The 19,733-nt window shown below is 38.9% G+C and overlaps 2 protein-coding genes across 10 annotated transcripts in view; one reads left to right on the plus strand and one right to left on the minus strand.

The window, feature by feature from the left end:
• LOC139767418 (sodium-independent sulfate anion transporter-like) overlaps nucleotides 1-19,733 on the plus strand; it is a 61,057-nt gene that overhangs the window by 27,457 nt on the left and 13,867 nt on the right. For 4 of the 6 annotated variants that reach the window (XM_071696777.1, XM_071696775.1, XM_071696779.1 and 1 more), the window contains exons 5-11: nucleotides 1-221; nucleotides 424-592; nucleotides 2,394-2,587; nucleotides 3,104-3,282; nucleotides 9,465-9,711; nucleotides 10,864-11,037; nucleotides 13,073-13,223. In XM_071696777.1, the coding sequence (XP_071552878.1) occupies nucleotides 1-221; nucleotides 424-592; nucleotides 2,394-2,587; nucleotides 3,104-3,282; nucleotides 9,465-9,711; nucleotides 10,864-11,037; nucleotides 13,073-13,223 (1,335 nt within the window). Of the gene's footprint in view, nucleotides 222-423; nucleotides 593-2,393; nucleotides 2,588-3,103; nucleotides 3,283-9,464; nucleotides 9,712-10,863; nucleotides 11,038-13,072; nucleotides 13,224-15,008; nucleotides 16,432-19,733 lie in introns of those variants that run through there. The other 2 variants (XM_071696780.1, XM_071696776.1) reach the window with 1 other exon arrangement.
• LOC139767420 (GPN-loop GTPase 3-like) overlaps nucleotides 1,128-19,733 on the minus strand; it is a 47,922-nt gene continuing 29,316 nt past the window's right edge. The window contains exon 7 of one of the 4 annotated variants that reach the window (XM_071696785.1): nucleotides 1,128-1,522. In XM_071696785.1, coding sequence (XP_071552886.1) covers nucleotides 1,447-1,522 — 76 coding nt within the window. In that variant the 3' untranslated portion in view covers nucleotides 1,128-1,446. Of the gene's footprint in view, nucleotides 1,523-16,411; nucleotides 16,775-16,802; nucleotides 16,908-19,733 lie in introns of those variants that run through there. The other 3 variants (XM_071696786.1, XM_071696783.1, XM_071696784.1) reach the window with 3 other exon arrangements.

Genomic DNA, 19,733 nt, shown 5'->3' on the forward strand with positions numbered 1-19,733 from the left:
GCTTTCTTATCACATTTATATCTAAGCCAGTTATTTGTGGGTTTACGTCTGCAGCCGCCATCACCATTGCCTCCTCTCAGCTGAAAGGCTTGTTTGGTTTGAGTTTTTCCAGTGAAGGAGTTGTAGAGACATGGACAAAACTTTTTGAAAACATTGCCTACACAAAATGGCAGGATGTGACTCTTGGATTTTCTTGTATTATCTGCTTACTGCTGATGAGGGTAAAACATTTATTCATTGTTTGGGGAACAATCTGCTTGTACCATATGGAAGATACTGACATACATGATGGAGCCCGATTAATTGATTTTTTTTGTCGTGTTAAATTTGCCACAAATGAAGCAGACTATTTCATCAATTACAGTATATTGGCATCTTTGGTTAGTAGCTTTGCTTTTAATATTGCTGATGTTTTCCTTTCAGAAAATAAAAGACTTGAAGTGTACAAAGGTCGAGTTGAGTGATAGATTAAATACAAGAATTTGGAAAAAAATTGTATTCCTAACGTCTGTGGGTCGTAATGCCATAATTGTCATTGTGGCTGGAGTAATTGCCTTTGCTCTTGACAGTAACCAGCCCTTCACCCTTACAGGTATGGTCCTAGTGGTACATTTACTGGCAATGTTCTTCATTTTGATGTTATATTTCAATTAGTTCTTTATGTCAGTATATTTTGGAATCACAACTTGGAAGTAAAAAAAAAAACACTTGCAGCAAGGACATAGAACTTCATGAGACAAAAATAAATTGAAAGCACAGTGAGTGTGACATTTACAGACTGGGTGATGTAAAATTCCAGGATGTGGTAAATAGTGTAGTAGTTACTCAGGAAACAATTACTGGCAACTCAAACATTATTTCCATATCTTTTGTTCATATTTTTAAACTCAGATGGTGAATAACGAGGGCAGCACATGACATAGTCACAATGTAATAACTCAACAAGCACGGGTCAAATACTACCAACTCGACCTAATCCTTAAATCCACCCCATCAGATGTGTACCCACAGCATCCACCTTATCAGATGTGTACCCACAGCATCCACCCTATCAGATGTGTACCCACAGCATCCACCTTATCAGATGTGTACCTACAGCATCCACCTTATCAGATGTGTACCCACAGCATCCACCCCATCAGATGTGTACCCACAGCATCCACCCTATCAGATGTGTACCCAACGCTGAAACTATAATTCCCAGACAGGTACAAGTCACACTTTCTCACCTGCACTCTACACACCACCTATTCTTCCAACATGACAGACCACAGGTCAATACACTTCAGGAATTTTCATGTCAGTGATGCAATTTCCACCCTGAGGGTACTCAAAGCTGCATGAAATCTTGCCAACGTGACAGGTACACAATATTACCACACATCTCGATTTGTGGTCCCAGCTAGTAGATGTGGTTGGCCTTCTGTGCATTGCTGGGACCATTTATTAGAGGGTCAGGGATACAACGATCAAGTAGGTATGATAATCTGGTGTTATGGGTCTGTAATACACAGCAGCAGCCCTGCAAGAATAATGTATGTTTTATATCAACCTAATACATAGTTTTCAGTCCCTATTCCTTTTTCTTTCATAACAAAGAATATTATATCTCGTTATCCTCACTTCCCATACTTGATGGATCTTAAAGACACACTATTCATCTATTTTGATGTGATTTGAGTATTGCACAAATAAATATTCTTCTATTTTCTTTTTCAGGCCTTTATTTTCTTTCTTAAAATGTGGTAAATGTGGTATACCGGGGTCGATGTGCTGTCAGTGGATTGAACCAGGGCATGTGAAGCATCTGGGATAAACCATGGAAGTTTTGTGGGGCCTGGATGTGGAAAGGGAGCTGTGGTTTCGGTGCATTATACATGACAGCTAGAGACTGAGTGTGAATGAATGGGGCCTTTTTAGTACTACCTCGTGCACACATGGGGGGAGGGGGCTGTCATTTCAGGTGTGGTGCGGTGGCGATGGGAGTTAATAAGGGCAGACAGTATGAATTATATACATGTGTATATATGTATATGTCTGAGTGTGTATATATATATATATATATATATATATGTATACATTGAGATGTATAGGTATGTATATGTGTGTGTGTGGACGTGTATATATACACATGTGTATGTGGGTGGGTTGGGCCATTCTTTCGTCTGTTTCCTTGCGCTACCTCGCTAACGCAGGAGACAGTGACAAAGTATAATAAGACAAAGTGTAATAAATATAAATAATACTTGTGCTTTCCAAGTGCATGTATGTATTGAAACTACATAAATTAATTTCCAAAAGAAAAATTGAAAGGTATGACTGAGGAGATTGCATTCATCATTATCTTTTGTAAATATTTTATAATCTCATAGATTTATGATTTTCTCTTTTAGGATTTGTGAAACCTGGCCTGCCAGCCTTTAAACCTCCACCGTTCTCCACAGTTATCAATGGCACTGACTGTAGCTTCAGTTGCATTATGTCAGATGTTGGATCTGGTGTTGCTGTCATTCCTATAATTTCTATCTTAGAAAGTATTGCTATTGCTAGTGCTTTCTCTGGTGGGAAAACCATAGATGCCACACAGGTAAAGTATGCCTCTTGCACTCTTGCCAACAAGTCTCATATTAAAATAAAATTTTCTCATTAACATTTTATAGCTAGCCAAAAAAAAAAAAAAATAAATAAAATAAAATCTTGAAGTTTTCCCTTGTTTTAGGGTAAGTTAGCTGTTTGCTATCATAGGTAAAATGTTTTAAGAAGGCCAGTGTATGCTTCATCTAGAAAAAGTAGACAAAAATATTTCATGTGGAAATTGAATGTTAGTGAGTGGTGTATGTTCACATTACCATTTGCCCGACATCATATCATGTCACAGAGACTTGCCATTAATAAAAACTTTAGGATGTTTTGAGCATATTATGGTTGCTTGGTGAAAACCTGCTATCATCTTCTGCCATTTTCGTATAGAGACAGGTATATGTACTTAACATTACTTTCTTCATGCTTTATGAAATAGAAAAATTGGTTCAGTCTCCAGAAAATGATCAGTAAAGGGTTTTACAACTTTATCATCATTCTAAAACCAGTGTAACTTCTTCAGGAAATGATTGCTTTAGGACTCTGCAATATCTTCGGTTCCTTTGTTCAGTCAATGCCAGTAACTGGATCGTTCTCCCGTACCGCTGTCAATTCAACCAGCGGTGTTAAGACTCCTGCTGGAGGTTCCATAACTGGCTTCCTGGTTGTGTTGGCCTTGGCTTTTCTTACACCATACTTCAAGTTGGTATATACTAATTATTTTCTTGTTTTTGAAAGTTTCATTATCCCGTACAAGGTGGCATTTTGAATGTGTGTGTGTGTAAGAAAAAGTGATTGTTTTTGTATTAAGGTGTCTGTACATTTGTACTTAACATGGATGGAGAGGTTTTTTTTTAAATGGCCTTAACTTGGCAATATAATTTTTTTAATTCAAATTTTGTCATTTCTTAATGTTTATAGTGTTCCTTCTCCATTTGCTTCACTACCCACTACCTTTCTCAGCTTGTCAATCCTTGTTTTACACAGTAATAGTAATCCAGCTGTTTGTCTTGCTAATAAAGTTGGTCCTCCAATCTTTTTTCAGAGGAAAGTCTTGAGTTTCTCCTTCTCCTTGTTGCATAGCTAGATAGGGACTTGCTGATGGCATATACTTTCTGTTAGTCTCTTGAACGTCCAGTAAGAAGTTTTAAGGCTTTTTTATAGCCCCCTTAATCTTCTGTCCTCAATTGTAGGTAAATGAAAGGCATTTTTCCTTCCTAGATCTCTCTCATTTCTTATACAAATTTTGTTGTACAGTATATAATTGGACCTACTATACATTTCGTTGTGTCTCTTTACGTGGGGAGATCATACTGATGATACGTTCTGTCTGTCAAACACACCATGAATATTTTCAAGAGCATCCTACAGTTTTCATTGAAAGCCATTGGGTTTTTAATGAAGATATTGTTCACTGCCTTCATGACCCCTGTGATGTGATTTACTGGAGTTAGTTTGGCCTTTATCCCTTCACAGATTGCTTCATTGAGCTGTTTCTCCATATATGATATTCAAAGTTTACTGTATTTTCTTCCTCTCCTCAACTTCACACATATTTTATTTGAAAGTGACTACCCATTTCATTTCAACCTATCCTATTCCTGTTGCATCCCCCAAAACTCTCTCACAAGTTTGGTATGACTTGCAAACATTCATATATAACTGATCATATAGTGATCCCTTGTAGGACTTGTCTTAATTTAACTGATTTGATTAGCAGCATGTCATTGTTCTTTGCCAGTTAGTGAACTTTTGATCCGTTTACAGAATGTACCCCTGCTGCCAGTCACTGCAGTTCTGGCTTCATCACTAAATTCACAGGAGATACAGTATCAAGGGCCTCTGACAGTTCAGTAATTGTCAACCCACATCATTTTCAAGATTTAGTTTACTGCCTCGTAAAAGTCGAGGAGGTTTGTTTAATGTAATCTCATTCATCTGAATCTGCGTTGCTCGTATACAATATTGTTCCATTTAACCAAGAGTCCACCTGTACCTTTTGATTACCTTCTGTAGTAGCTAATATATCATGCTTAGTGATAAGTATTTGTAGTTTAGGGTAACCTATTTGTAACATTTCATTTGAATGTTAACCCTCATCAAATTAGTCCTTTAACACCAGTATCAGCCTGTTTTGAGTTTCTGAACATTTTATGAATACATGTCGTCAGATATTGTTCGGTATGTTGGTTTTATGTTGGTTCAGCCCCTTCATAAATCTATTTATCTTCTTTCAATATGAGTGTGCATGAGTGACCTCTTCATCTCAGTCCATGAATATCAGGTGTCATGGATCTTATATGATAAATACAGCTTGAAACTTGCATTTGATTCTTCACATACAACTTCTTGTGTCTGTAATTTTGCTCTTTGAATTCTTCAGTCTAGTTTAGGCCGTCTGCTAGTTTTTTATGGGAAAATTAAGCTTAGGTGATTCTTCTAATTTTTCCACTGTTTTTCATACTTTCTCATTTCTTGCCTTGCAACCTTTTGCATGCAGCCTTGCTGATTTGCCTCCAATATCTTCTTTGAAATATATATCTATGTAGGAAAAGAAAGAAAAAATGTAGAGAATGCTGAGATAGGATGGAAGGAAGAAAGGAGATAATATGTGAACTAAAATACTAAAAATACATATAGATTTGTGAATGTTTTTTTACTGGATTTGTATGTTTTCATAAAGTATATAATTTATTTATTTATCATACTTGATCGTCACTTCTTGCATCAGCAAGGTATTGCCAGGAAACAGAGGAAGAACGACCTATCCACTCATATACACATAAACACACATACATGTGTATATATATATATATATACAATGGAAGTAAGGGGAGTGGGGGAGGAATGGGATGTATTTAGGGAATCAGTGATGGATTGCGCAAAAGATGCTTGTGGCATGAGAAGAGTGGGAGGTGGGCTGTTTAGAAAGGGTAGTGAGTGGTGGGATGAAGAAGTAAGAGTATTAGTGAAAGAGAAGAGAGAGGCATTTGGACGATTTTTGCAGGGAAAAAATGCAATTGAGTGGGAGAAGTATAAAAGAAAGAGACAGGAGGTCAAGAGAAAGGTGCAAGAGGTGAAAAAAAGGGCAAATGAGAGTTGGGGTGAGAGACTATCAGTAAATTTTAGGGAGAATAAAAAGATGTTCTGGAAGGAGATAAATAGGGTGCGTAAGACAAGGGAGCAAATGGGAACTTCAGTGAAGGGCGCAAATGGGGAGGTGATAACAAGTAGTGGTGATGTGAGAAGGAGATGGAATGAGTATTTTGAAGGTTTGTTGAATGTGTCTGATGACAGAGTGGCAGATATAGGGTGTTTGGGTCGAGGTGGTGTGCAAAGTGAGAGGGTTAGGGAAAATGATTTGGTAAACAGAGAAGAGGTAGTAAAAGCTTTGCGGAAGATGAAAGCCGGCAAGGCAGCAGGTTTGGATGGTATTGCTGTGGAATTTATTAAAAAAGGGGGTGACTGTATTGTTGACTGGTTGGTAAGGTTATTTAATGTATGTATGACTCATGGTGAGGTGCCTGAGGATTGGCGGAATGCGTGCATAGTGCCATTGTACAAAGGCAAAGGGGATAAGAGTGAGTGCTCAAATTACAGAGGTATAAGTTTGTTGAGTATTCCTGGTAAATTATATGGGAGGGTATTGATTGAGAGGGTGAAGGCATGTACAGAGCATCAGATTGGGGAAGAGCAGTGTGGTTTCAGAAGTGGTAGAGGATGTGTGGATCAGGTGTTTGCTTTGAAGAATGTATGTGAGAAATACTTAGAAAAGCAAATGGATTTGTATGTAGCATTTATGGATCTGGAGAAGGCATATGATAGAGTTGATAGAGATGCTCTGTGGAAGGTATTAAGAATATATGGTGTGGGAGGCAAGTTGTTAGAAGCAGTGAAAAGTTTTTATCGAGGATGTAAGGCATGTGTACGTGTAGGAAGAGAGGAAAGTGATTGGTTCTCAGTGAATGTAGGTTTGCGGCAGGGGTGTGTGATGTCTCCATGGTTGTTTAATTTGTTTATGGATGGGGTTGTTAGGGAGGTAAATGCAAGAGTCTTGGAAAGAGGGGCAAGTATGAAGTCTATTGGGGATGAGAGAGCTTGGGAAGTGAGTCAGTTGTTGTTCGCTGATGATACAGCGCTGGTGGCGGATTCATGTGAGAAACTGCAGAAGCTGGTGACGGAGTTTGGTAAAGTGTGTGGAAGAAGAAAGTTAAGAGTAAATGTGAATAAGAGCAAGGTTATTAGGTACAGTAGGGTTGAGGGTCAAGTCAATTGGGAGGTGAGTTTGAATGGTGAAAAACTGGAGGAAGTGAAGTGTTTTAGATATCTTGGAGTGGATCTGTCAGCGGATGGAACCATGGAAGCGGAAGTGGATCATAGGGTGGGGGAGGGGGCGAAAATTTTGGGAGCCTTGAAAAATGTGTGGAAGTCGAGAACATTATCCCGGAAAGCAAAAATGGGTATGTTTGAAGGAATAGTAGTTCCAACAATGTTGTATGGTTGCGAGGCGTGGGCTATGGATAGAGTTGTGCGCAGGAGGATGGATGTGCTGGAAATGAGATGTTTGAGGACAATGTGTGGTGTGAGGTGGTTTGATCGAGTAAGTAACGTAAGGGTAAGAGAGATGTGTGGAAATAAAAAGAGCGTGGTTGAGAGAGCAGAAGAGGGTGTTTTAAAATGGTTTGGGCACATGGAGAGAATGAGTGAGGAAAGATTGACCAAGAGGATATATGTGTCGGAGGTGGAGGGAACGAGGAGAAGAGGGAGACCAAATTGGAGGTGGAAAGATGGAGTGAAAAAGATTTTGTGTGATCGGGGCCTGAACATGCAGGAGGGTGAAAGGAGGGCAAGGAATAGAGTGAATTGGAGCGATGTGGTATACAGGGGTTGACGTGCTGTCAGTGGATTGAATCAAGGCATGTGAAGCGTCCGGGGTAAACCATGGAAAGCTGTGTAGGTATGTATATTTGTGTGTGTGGACGTGTGTATGTACATGTGTATGGGGGGGGGTTGGGCCATTTCTTTCGTCTGTTTCCTTGCGCTACCTCGCAAACGCGGGAGACAGCGACAAAGTATAAAAAAAAAAAAAAAAAAAAATATATATATATATATATATATATATATATATATATATATTTTTTTGCTTTGTCGGTCTCCCGCGTTTGCAAGGTAGCGCAAGGAAACAGACGAAAGAAATGGCCCAACCCACCCCCATACACATGTATATACATACACGTCCACACACGCAAATATACATACCTACACAGCTTTCCATGGTTTACCCCAGAAGCTTCACATGCCCTGATTCAATCCACTGACAGCACGTCAACCCCGGTATACCACATCGCTCCAATTCACTCTATTCCTTGCCCTCCTTTCACCCTCCTGCATGTTCAGGCCCCGATCACACAAAATCTTTTTCACTCCATCTTTCCACCTCCAATTTGGTCTCCCTCTTCTCCTCGTTCCCTCCACCTCCGACATATATATCCTCTTGGTCAATCTTTCCTCACTCATTCTCTCCATGTGCCCAAACCATTTCAAAACACCCTCTTCTGCTCTCTCAACCACGCTCTTTTTATTTCCACACATCTCTCTTACCCTTACATTACTTACTCAATCAAACCACCTCACACCACACATTGTCCTCAAACATCTCATTTCCAGCACATCCACCATCCTGCGCACAATTCTATCCATAGCCTACGCCTCGCAACCATACAACATTGTTGGAACCACTATTCCTTCAAACATACCCATTTTTGCTTTCCGAGATAATGTTCTCGACTTCCACACATTCTTGAAGGCTCCCAGGATTTTCGCCCCCTCCCCCACCCTATAATCCACTTCCGCTTCCATGGTTCCATCCGCTGCCAGACCCACTCCCAGATATCTAAAACACTTTACTTCCTACAGTTTTTCTCCATTCAAACTTACCTATTCCTATGAGTTTCTGCTTCCTTGTGCTACCTCACTAACACAGTTGACAGCAGTTGAGTATAATGAATGAATAAATATATATATACATATATATATATATATATATATACATATGTATGATAACGTATACATTCTCTCCTTTCCCAAACCTAATTGCCACCCCCTGCATCAGCAAGGTAGCATCAGGAAACACTAGGAAAGGCCACATCTGCTCACATCCATACACAATCTGTCATGTTTATTGCACCAAAACCACCGCTCTCTATCCACTTCCAGGCCCCACTGGCCATTCCATGGTTTATTATTATTATTATTATTGTTATTATTATTATTATTATTATTATCATCATCATCATTATTATTATCAAAAATAATGGTCCAGTGGTAGCTCTAGTAGTAGTAGTTTCAACAGTTTATTCACTTTATAAGTAATATTTAACTTCATTAAAGGTAAAATGATGTGGCACAATGGAATTTAGCATGTATAACACCTTGCTTTTTTCTCAACTCACCCTTTCTTAAACTACCCCATAAAATGTATTAACTGATTAACTAATTCTCTCATGCTAGGGCTAATTTGCATGTGTCCATGGTGTGAAAAAGGTGTAATGCTTAAAAATGTTTTGGGGGATTAATGAGGGTAATTATTGTCAAGTGAACAGTTGTGTTATTATGACATAACCTCGCTATGATAAATTATGTACATGTGTGAGGAAAACAGGATTTACTCTAGCATCAATGATGTTAATGTGAAGGTGCAGAGAGATGTGTGTGTGTATGATTTTGTGTGTGGGAGGGGGTTTAGAAGGTTTAATATTGAGGTTTTGGTTGTAACAAGGTATTTAATGAGGGTTCTCGGGTTAAGTAGATGTTTGAAACATATGGAATTGGAAATCAACATTTTACCAGCTCTTCTATAACACTTTTTTCTACTTGTATTGCAGATACATTCCTAAGGCAACACTTTCAGCAGTGATCATCTGTGCTGTAATATTCATGGTGGAGTACGAGATGGTTGCACCCATCTGGAAGACAAGACCATTAGACCAGTTGCCTCTGTGGGGATCATTCCTCACCTGCCTGTTTTGGAAGCTCGAGTTTGGAATCCTGGTTGGTGTAGGCATCAACGTGGCTATGCTCCTGTATGGTGTTGCACGGCCAAAAGTTAACGTAAACACCATCATGAAACAGGTGAGCACTGTTCTTGCAGGTTTTTTCATTGTTGTGATAATTGATGAGGCTTTCTTATTTATTAAAATTCATTACGAATGGAAGCTGAATTCTGTTAATGCTGTATATGTGCACCCACACTGAACCACAGATACATTTCCATGACCTATGGAGACAGCAAGTAGCACAAATCCCTCCCATAGGAATATTACTCCACCCATCTGCAGGAAAAAATGTGCGATACTGAGTGAGGTAGACTCAACATTGTAGCCAGGGAGAAGCAGACTGTTGTCGAAGGAACAGAAATTATGGATGGTAGGTGTTCAGTAAGGAAAACATCAGGAAAGCTAGTAAGGCAATACAAGAAAAATAATTGGAAGCATTCAGAGAGCTTCAGTGAATATGGAACACCTAATGTGCAATATACAGGAAGTGTGCTGATACACTACTTTTGTTAATAATATAAGGATTTGAAATTTGAAGTGTATTTTTTTTTCAGATACAGTTTGGTTAAAAATGAAGGCAGGTGAAATTAATAATCTGCTGAGTGTAATCAAAATTAAGAGAATAAAAATGATTGAATATATGAAGAGGATATGTGGGGTTAGCAAGTCATTAGAATGGCACCTACATGATACTTTAAAAAGTATGGCGGCACAGAATATATGGTTGACAGTTTTGATGACTGAGTTACAGTAGTACAATTAAAGTTTTAAAGAAGGTTATCTAACTATTTATGACAACATTTTGTGTAAGAGCCAAGGTTAACATGTATTGGTAATCCTTGTAAGAGGGCATCAGACTTAATGAATGGCTCGTAACTCAGCTGGTGATTATTCCGAGGGAATGTTTATTGGTCATGTACATTGAAAACATTTTGTGTGTATAGTTCAGTTGGGATGGGAGAGATGTAGTTTTCACTCAACAGCTCAGTGTGCTTTGTGATTATGTACTTATAAAGCATTCTTTTAAATGTAAAACTTTGTTCACCTCATAACAGTGTACATGGTTAAACAGGTTCAAATATGGTGAATCCTTCCATGTATATGGTATGGGTGTTGCAGGCAGTAGATTTATCAATACCAACAAAGTAGATTTTAAACATTTATCTCACATGAGATGGTATGTATTGCTTATTCACAGTGAAAGTTCTGATTGTTTCATGTTCGACAGGATGGAGAAGAACCCTATTATGTGTTAGTAGAGCCCCGGAGTGGTCTGTTCTTTCCATCAGTTGACCACATACGAGCAGAAGTGAGCAAAGCGGCACAAGTCATGGCTCAGGAAAATATGATGGTAGTCGTGGACTGTAGTCATTTTACTGGAGTCGATTATACAGCATCTAAGGTGAGCCTTAATCACCTGTTATAAAACCCCTTTTACACCTTTCAAACAGTATGGCTTATGCAGAGCATTATCTTAACAACACCCAACACTTTGTTTTCACACCCTCCATGCTGATACACCAGAGAAAATTCTTCACTTTGACATTGTTATATCTTTTGTCTTCCCTACATCAAATTTTTTCTTAAGTCATCCTCTCTCATCTCATACACTTTCATCACTTACTCTGTACTCTGCTAAATTGGCTGGCTGGCTTGCACCTCAGGCAGGGTGGAAGGATAGTAACCTATACACTCAGTGTTAAACAAGAAGTTGAGGGTAAACTATAAATAGGTGCTGAATTCTCATTGAAAGGTTACACTGCTTTGTGACACTTTGGAGGTGATGAATATGGTTAAGGATTTAGTTTAACGGAGATATGTAAAATATTGGAAATATGGGATGTGTAGCATGCATGATTATAATGGGCTTCTACATTGTAATGGTTAACATTGCTGACCATGGAGAGCCTAGGTTCAGATCCTGGGTGCAAAAGTCAGCCAACCCAGCTGGTCATCCTCCCTACTGGGCTAGTTGAAAAGTGGATACCTGGCTTAGGTTTGGGTTTATACTTTTATGTTCACCCTCCTTCCTCAGGAACCCCTTCTGTGGAGCTCCTGTAGTGGCCATATCTGCTAGTTGGAACCATAGATCAAGGAGTGGGGTGAAATGTGCGTCTGTGATAGGTGAATCCATGCCAACTTAGGAGTAAATATCCATTATATTCAGTAGGGTAATTGCATCTTCGGCATATTGGATCTTGTGATATGAGGAATTTGTGTTGTAAGGTTGTTGATGAGTATTGTGGAGAGCACACAGAAGAAAGTGTAATTTGTATATGTCTGGCAGTAGGGATGGTGTTTTAGGCTTAGTTGGGATGGCAGTTGTGTTACGGTTGTCGGTTCATCTTGGTACATACTTTATATACTCTGTCAGTACTGTGTTTCTTAGAGTGGGGTAATCAGTGTTTACTTATGGAGTGGTTTAGATAAGTGTCAGTGTTACTGCAAAGAATTGAGTGCCAAACACGTTGAGGTGGAGGGTGGGTTCAAGTCTTTTGGTATAAAGATGTGTTAGAGGATTTTGTTGAATGCTTTGCTAATGTTTATCGCACCTAACACTGTATGGGAGGGAGAGATTATGGTTGGTTGAAACTATCCAGTATGTGTTTTGTTAGGTTTGTGTTAGTGGAGTGATTGGGTCCAAAGCTGTGCCAAGTAGGTTAGAATGGGATATATTGTTTGATTCTTATGTAAATTAGTTTTTCAGTTTGGATACAAAAGATAGAAATGATATGATACAAGGTGGTAAGAGACTTAGTGAGCCAGTACTTTAGTGGTTGTCAAGTTGCATTCCTCTGATCCAAGTAGCTGTCTGTTCTTTCTGCCTCAGTGACATGTGGACTACTGGCATTTGTCCACAAACATACAGTCTCTCTTTTTATGTTTGGCAACTTTTAATTCACACAACTCATTCTTCGTAACTCTAGATTTTCCTGCGTTGAGCACCATGCGCTACCTTTTGGCGAAATGGTAGGAGCAGTAGATAGAATTAATAGTTAGGCACATTTAAGCTGGAGCAGTAGATAGAATTATTCGGTAGGAACATTAGGTAGGAGCCCCTGCGAACACTGTACTAGACTTGCCCTCTGCCAGTAGCCTGTTAAGGTTGAGGTACTGAGGGCTGAGAAGTGGCACAGGAGTTCTTTAGTTATGGAGACTCTATTGCCATGGCTGCCCCTTTGAGCAAGCCCCAGCTGGAACTTATATCTAGAAATGTAGGTATGGTTTAAATATTCAGGTGACCTGGCTGGCAGGGAAAGGTGTGGTAGGCCAGGCTCTACTGTTACTGTCTTTGTCAACCTCTTATTTCCTCCTGTTCTCAGGTATTCATAATAACCTCCACTTGAGGTCACATTAGGCACTTGTGAAGGATCTTATCACTACAGAGTGCTGAAAAATATTGACAAAATTCCTTACATCTCTCTTTGAAATTTCAGGGAATCAAGGGTCTATGCAATGACTTTGAGAAACGTCATCAAGTTTTGGTGTTTAGTAATGTTACAGCAGGTGTGAAGCGGGGCCTTACAGCTCTTAATGAGAATATCAACATTGCCTCAACACCAGAGCAGCTGCAGAGTCTACTAAAATGTATGTTCCATGATCATTTGTCCAGTAACTCTTGTTGTAATGTTATGATGACTCGTGTTGCTTTTGCCTAACTTTGTTGCTACTTAATGGCTTTGGTTGTGTAAGACTGTGTTTTATTGTGTCACTTGTTTTCAGGTAAGTTTCATTTTAGGGGAAATTCTTGATTTTGTGTTGTCAGGTTCTGTCTCTGTTCGTTGTTTTGGAAAATTTTCATTGCATAATTGTACAGCAGTTAGATCAGCAACAGTATATAGCTGTTAAGACTATGAAATTTTTTAAGACAAATTTTTTTTTTTTGTTAAATTACTTTTTTTTTTTGGACATAACAGGTGAGTGATATGTTTAAACATGTATAATGAAGAATATTTTCTGGCCTCTTGAGAAAAAAATTTATTCAGAACGTATTTGTATAATACATGAGTTGTTTAACTGTGTTTATATTGCATCATATGATTCATCTTTCTGTAAGAAGTAACAGCATTTCACAAGTGGTCACAATACATTAATAGCTAGGGGTCGTCAAAGATTATTATGGAACCTCCTTGTTAAGGCTGCTTTTGGTGGAGTAAAGCTTGATGCAAGAATGTATTTGTTGATGATGCTTTAGCAGGATCTGATTGCATGAAAGACCAGTATAACTGTTGCCAGAGAGTTCATGTACATCAAGAGGACAGTTGAAAATTACTTGATAGATGAATAATGTTAACATTTTACGTTACTATGGGATTGACTCTGGCCGAGGTTGTGGTAGACTAAATCAATACCTTTTCCTAATATTTTAAAAGAAATTTAAATAGCAGTAAGGCAGCATCATCGTTATGCTCATAGCCTGTTTCTCTGATATATTTCAGTTAAGTCTCAGACACATATCCAGCAATGCTTAAACACTTCTCTAGTAACTCTCCATTCAACATAACTTCGGTAGTCCTCCAAAGCTATTTCTAGTGTTTTCTGACAGTGCTCAGCGTACTCCTAGTAGTTTGGATTCAATATACCAACAGCACATTTTTACTTGTCTTGTAAGCCAGGAACTTTGTTCCAGCACTTCAAAATATTTCATCACTTTCCTATCTTGTATTCCTCCTACACAGCTCTTGTGCAAACATTTAAGTATTTCATCACATACTGCCCTAATATTTCTGCACATAATCACTTTCATCATATCTTGTTTGAGATTTCTCCAATACTGTTTTATCAGTTCACCAAAATTTTTAGCGCTCCCAAAAAATTCTCCAGCACCACAGTTGCACCTGTACATTGTTAGTACATCAGATTTTTGTCATAATATCCTCAGTAATCCCCCAAAACCAAAATAACAGTTACCTGGTATATTTGTAGTCGCCCATTATTTGTATAACATTTTGCGTGGGGATCTTGCATTCAATGTGGGTAACAGCTTCTTGATTACAGTATAAACAGAGAGATGTATATAAACCTAATGATTTTGTTGTGTTTGTGGGTTATCAATATGCAAAGCAGGAAATAACGTCATAATTGCCTTATTTTTCATCTCACAAGGATTTAGTTTTAAATTTTATAATTCAGAAGTAGTGTTTTCTTACTGTTCATTTCAATAGTTTTCTTTATTGAAGACATTTAAGATATATATATATATATATATATATATATATATATATTTCCTCAGCAGTTCTCTAAACATTCTGAACTGTTTAATGAATGAACAAATTGCTACATTTAGTTCTCTTTGCTGTTACTGCCTGCTCTTAGTTTTCATTTTCTGTCCAATACCATGTTTTAGCCTGTCTTAACTGACTTTTCTGGCAGGCTCAGAGGTGCCTGCAGCTAATGGTAAAGCCGACCACAGTAATGGTCTCCCCTACATCATTGCTTCAGGCTCGGAAACCCACATGGATGGTGTTGTAAGGCAATATGATGATGGATGTTCACATCCTCAAAGTTGAAATGGTCCTGTTATGTACCCTTCTTCAATTGATTATGGTGTATATGATTAGGAATGTGCAGTAGCACAGTAAGGATTTTGGGGCCCTGAGGCTAAAGTATTCGTGTCCCTCCCACTTCTGCCCATCTTTGAAAATGTAATGAAACTACATGTAGCACACTCTTTATGTTCCTTAGTAAATTATACTAGCTTAATGCATTTCCTGATTTCTGATAGCTATAATTTTTTTCATACTTGATTGCCATTTCCTGCATTAGTGAGGTAGTGCCAGGAACAAAGATAGGCCACAGTTGCTCACATCAGATAGAAATTATGTCAGATTTTTCTAAAGAAAGCCTATGGACGATGTGATCCATGTACCTGACACCACTGGTCTTGTAGTTACAATGCTTGACTGGCACCATATGGGGAGTAATCTAGGATTGCAAAAAGAGAAACATGAAGGTACATCAGATCTTTGAGAATTTTCAGCTGTATCACAATCAGATAAGCTACATGTGTGTGTGTGTGTATGTGTCAAGAGCTCATCAGGATTGGAAATCATTAGAGCAGTAATAATTTAAGGAAAGTTGGGTCTTCTCTTTAGGGCTTTTGAAAGTATCAGGGCCCTACTGGGCTACCAAGCACTGGGATGATTACAAGGAGGTTAGATATTTTCCATTGCATTGTCCTTCAGGCAGTCAGGGACTGGAATGATTCGAGGAAAATTGGATTTTCTCATTTTCAAAGCCGCCCAAAAAATTGGGCTCCAGGGCCACCTGCACTTAGCGCAGCACTTGCTACTACCTGCTCATACGAGTGCTTTGAATTAGTTATTGACACAAAGGTTGTTAGCACCCTTGTATGGTTTAATTAGGTTGGATCATCGTGTGTTTCTCTAATTTATGTTCATGAATAATGCAAAATGTGACAGGGTGACAAGTCTGCCCCAGGGCACTAGGTATCCCAGGTTTGAGACAGTCAGCTGGGTTGGGTCTTGAGGACTACAGCTCTGGAGAATTTGTTTTCTTAAAGTAAAGATGCATTCCTGTATGTGCTTAATCCTACACATCAAAAGGAAAGTGCAATAGTTAATCATAATAAACATATATGAAAAGAAAACCTTGCAATAAAGTAGTTTTGCAGACCAGTTGGATTTTTAACGTAACAAAATGGATTTTAAGTTCTGTTTAAACTCGGATATATCAAGATGTGAGAAATCTATACGGCGCATTAAGATAAATAAACAGTAAATTCATGTAGGGGTAGAACATTGAAAAACTTCAAATCTTCAGGACCAAGTAATATTTGGATTTTGGAATTTTACATATTTTAGAAACACATGGCCACAGATTGTGATTTAAACATATCATAAACTCATCAGAGACAGTATAAAGAAATACACAGGTATATATCCTTTCTGTGCATGGCATATGACAACCAGAGAGTGGATGTGAGTACAGGAGGCCATTTTCTTCATCTGTTCTTTGTGCTACCTCACAATGCAGGAAATGAACACAAAGCATCTCTGTCAACTCAATTATTCACTTTCCAGATGTCCACATACTGCATACAGATTCCTCTCTTGCTCCAGTTATTTCTTACATAGACTTTTCTAAGCAAACACCTGGCCCACACCTCCTGTATGAGACTTAAAATAGGAAACAGCAAAGTAGAAAATATGTACATTTTTTCATTTATGCATCAGGACATACACAACAGTCAGAGCACGGATGCGAGCATATGAGGGTTCTTTGTCGTTTCCTGGCAGTTCTTTGTTAACACTGGAAACAGCCAACAGGTTATAAAGAAATTATATTTATATAGTTAATTTGTGTTATAATTACCAAAACAATGTACAGAGTATTCAGAATTGCACATCACTAGTCTGACAAACTATGCAGGTTATTTCTCATGAAAATTATATTTTGCAGCATGGGATGATGATTGTATTAGACAAGTGATCCTAGAAAACTCAAGTTTTCTAACAATGCAATGTATAATACAGTATTTAATCACAATGTTATACAAGATCGTTGCTGTGTTGTAAATAGAAAGTCTTGTGTTTTCTACCATATAATTTGTACATAAGTTTTAGCATTTTTCACAGCATGCAGTGGTGGAAGCCCCTCTCTCATGTACCTCACAGTGTATATGCCATGTCAGTGATCTGAACCAGGGCATGTGAAGCATCTAGGGTAAACCATGGAGAGGTCTTGGGGGGCCTGGATGTGATAGGAAGCTGTGGTTTTGGTGCATTACACATGAAAGCTAGAGTCTGATTGTGAACGAATGTGGCCACTTTTTTTTTTTTTTTTTTTTTGTCTTTTCCTGGCTCTACCTCACTGAAGGGGGGTGGGAGGGAATACTGTTTCCAGTGTAGCAGGGTAGCAACAGGAAAGCAATTATGAATATGTACATGTGTGTGTATGGGTGTTTATGTATACATATGCGTATATGAGTGGGTGGGCCATTCTTTGTCTGTTTCCTAGCACTACCTCGCTGACATGGGAAACAGCAATTTAGTACGTGTGTGTATATATATATACACCCACGTACATAATGCATAGACAAGCGCACCTTCATAGAACATACAAACCTCCAACAGCCAGGATTGAACCCGGGACCCCTGTGCAAGAGGTGATAGCCTAGCGGTTAGCATTCCCACCTCTTTCACAGGGGTCGCAGGTTTGATCCTGGCTTTTGGAGGTTTGTATGATATATATATATATATATATATATATATATATATATATATATATATATATATATATCAGAAAAGCAAATAGATTTGTGTGTAGCATTTATGGATCTGGAAAAGGCATATGATAGAGTGGATAGAGATGCTCTGTGGAAGGTATTAAGAATATATGGTGTGGGAGACAAGTTGTTAGAAGCAGTAAAAAGTTTTTATCGAGGATGTAAGGCATGTGTATGTGTAGGAAGAGAGGAAAGTGATTGGTTCTCAGTGAATGTAGGTTTGTGGTACGTGTGCGTGATGTCTCCATGGTTGTTTAATTTGTTTATGGATGGGGTTGTTAGAGAGGTGAATGCAAAAGCTTTGGAGAGAGGGGCAAGTATGCAGTCTGTTGTGGATGAGAGAGCTTGGGGAAGTGAGTCAGTTGTTGTTCGCTGATGATACAGCGCTGGTAGCTGATTTGGATGAGAAACTGCAGAAGCTGGTGACTGAGTTGGGTAAAGTGTGTGAAAGAAGAAAGCTGAGAGTAAATGTGAATAAGAGCAAGGTTATTAGGTACAGTAGGGTTGAGGGACAAGTCAATTGGTAGGTAAGTTTGAATGGAGAAAAACCAGAGGAAGTGAAGTGTTTTAGATGTCTGGGAGTGGATTTGGCGGTGGATGGAATTATGGAAGCGAAAGTGAGTCATAGAGTGGGGAAGGGGGCGAAAGTTCTGGGAGCGTTGAAAAATGTGTGGAAGGCAAGAACGTTATCTCGGAAAGCAAAAATGGGTATGTTTGAAGGAATAGTGGTTCCAACAATGTTATATGGTTGTAAGGCGTGGGCTATAGATAGAGTTGTGCGGAGGAGGATGGATGTGCTGGAAATGAGATGTTTGAGAACAATGTGTGGTGTGAGGTGGTTTGATAGAGTAAGTAATGTAAGGGTAAGAGAGATGTGTGGAAATAAAAAGAGTGTAGTTGAGAGCAGAAGAGGGTGTTTTGAAATGGTTTGGGCACATGGAGAGAATGAGTGAGGAAAGATTGACCAAGAGGATATATGTGTCAGCGGTGGAGGGTACGAGGAGAAGTGGGAGACCAAATTGGAGATGGAAAGATGAGGTGAAAAAGATTTTAAGTTATTGGGGCCTGAACATGCAGGAGGGTGAAAGGCATGCAAGAAATAGAGTGAATTGGAACGATGTGGTATATCGGGGTCGATGTGCTGTCAATGGATTGAACCAGGGCATGTGAAGCGTCTGGGGTAAACCCTGGAAAGTTTTGTAGGGCCTGGATGTGGAAAGGGAGCTGTGGCTTTGCTGCATTATACTTGACAGCTAGAGACTGAGTGTGAACGAATGTGGCCTTTTTTGTCTTTTCCTAGCGCTACCTCGCACGCATGTGGTAGGAGTTGGTTGTCATTTCATGTGTGGCGGGATGGCGACAGGAATGAATAAAGGGAGCAAATATGAATTATGTACATGTGTATGTATATATGTATATCCCTGTGTATGTATATATATATGTATACGCTGAAATGTATAGGTATGTATATGTACGTGTGTGGACGTATATGTATGTGCATGTGGGTGGGTTGGGCCATTCTCTCATCTGTTTCCTTGCACTACCTCGCTAACGTAGGAGAGAGCGACAAAGTATAACAAAAATTTTTTATACTTTGTCGGTCTCCCGCATTGGCGATGTAGCACAAGGAAACAGGCGAAAGAATGGCCCAACCCACCCACATACACATGTATATACATACACATCCACACACGCACATATACATACCTATACATTTCAACATATGCATATATATACATACACAGACATATACACATATACACATGTACATAATTCATACTTGCTGCCTTTATTCATTCCCATTGCCACCCCATCTTACATGAAAGGACAACCCCCTCCCACCGCATGTG

Source organism: Panulirus ornatus, chromosome 61 (genome assembly GCF_036320965.1).
Source record: "Panulirus ornatus isolate Po-2019 chromosome 61, ASM3632096v1, whole genome shotgun sequence".
Lineage (NCBI taxonomy): Eukaryota > Metazoa > Arthropoda > Malacostraca > Decapoda > Palinuridae > Panulirus > Panulirus ornatus.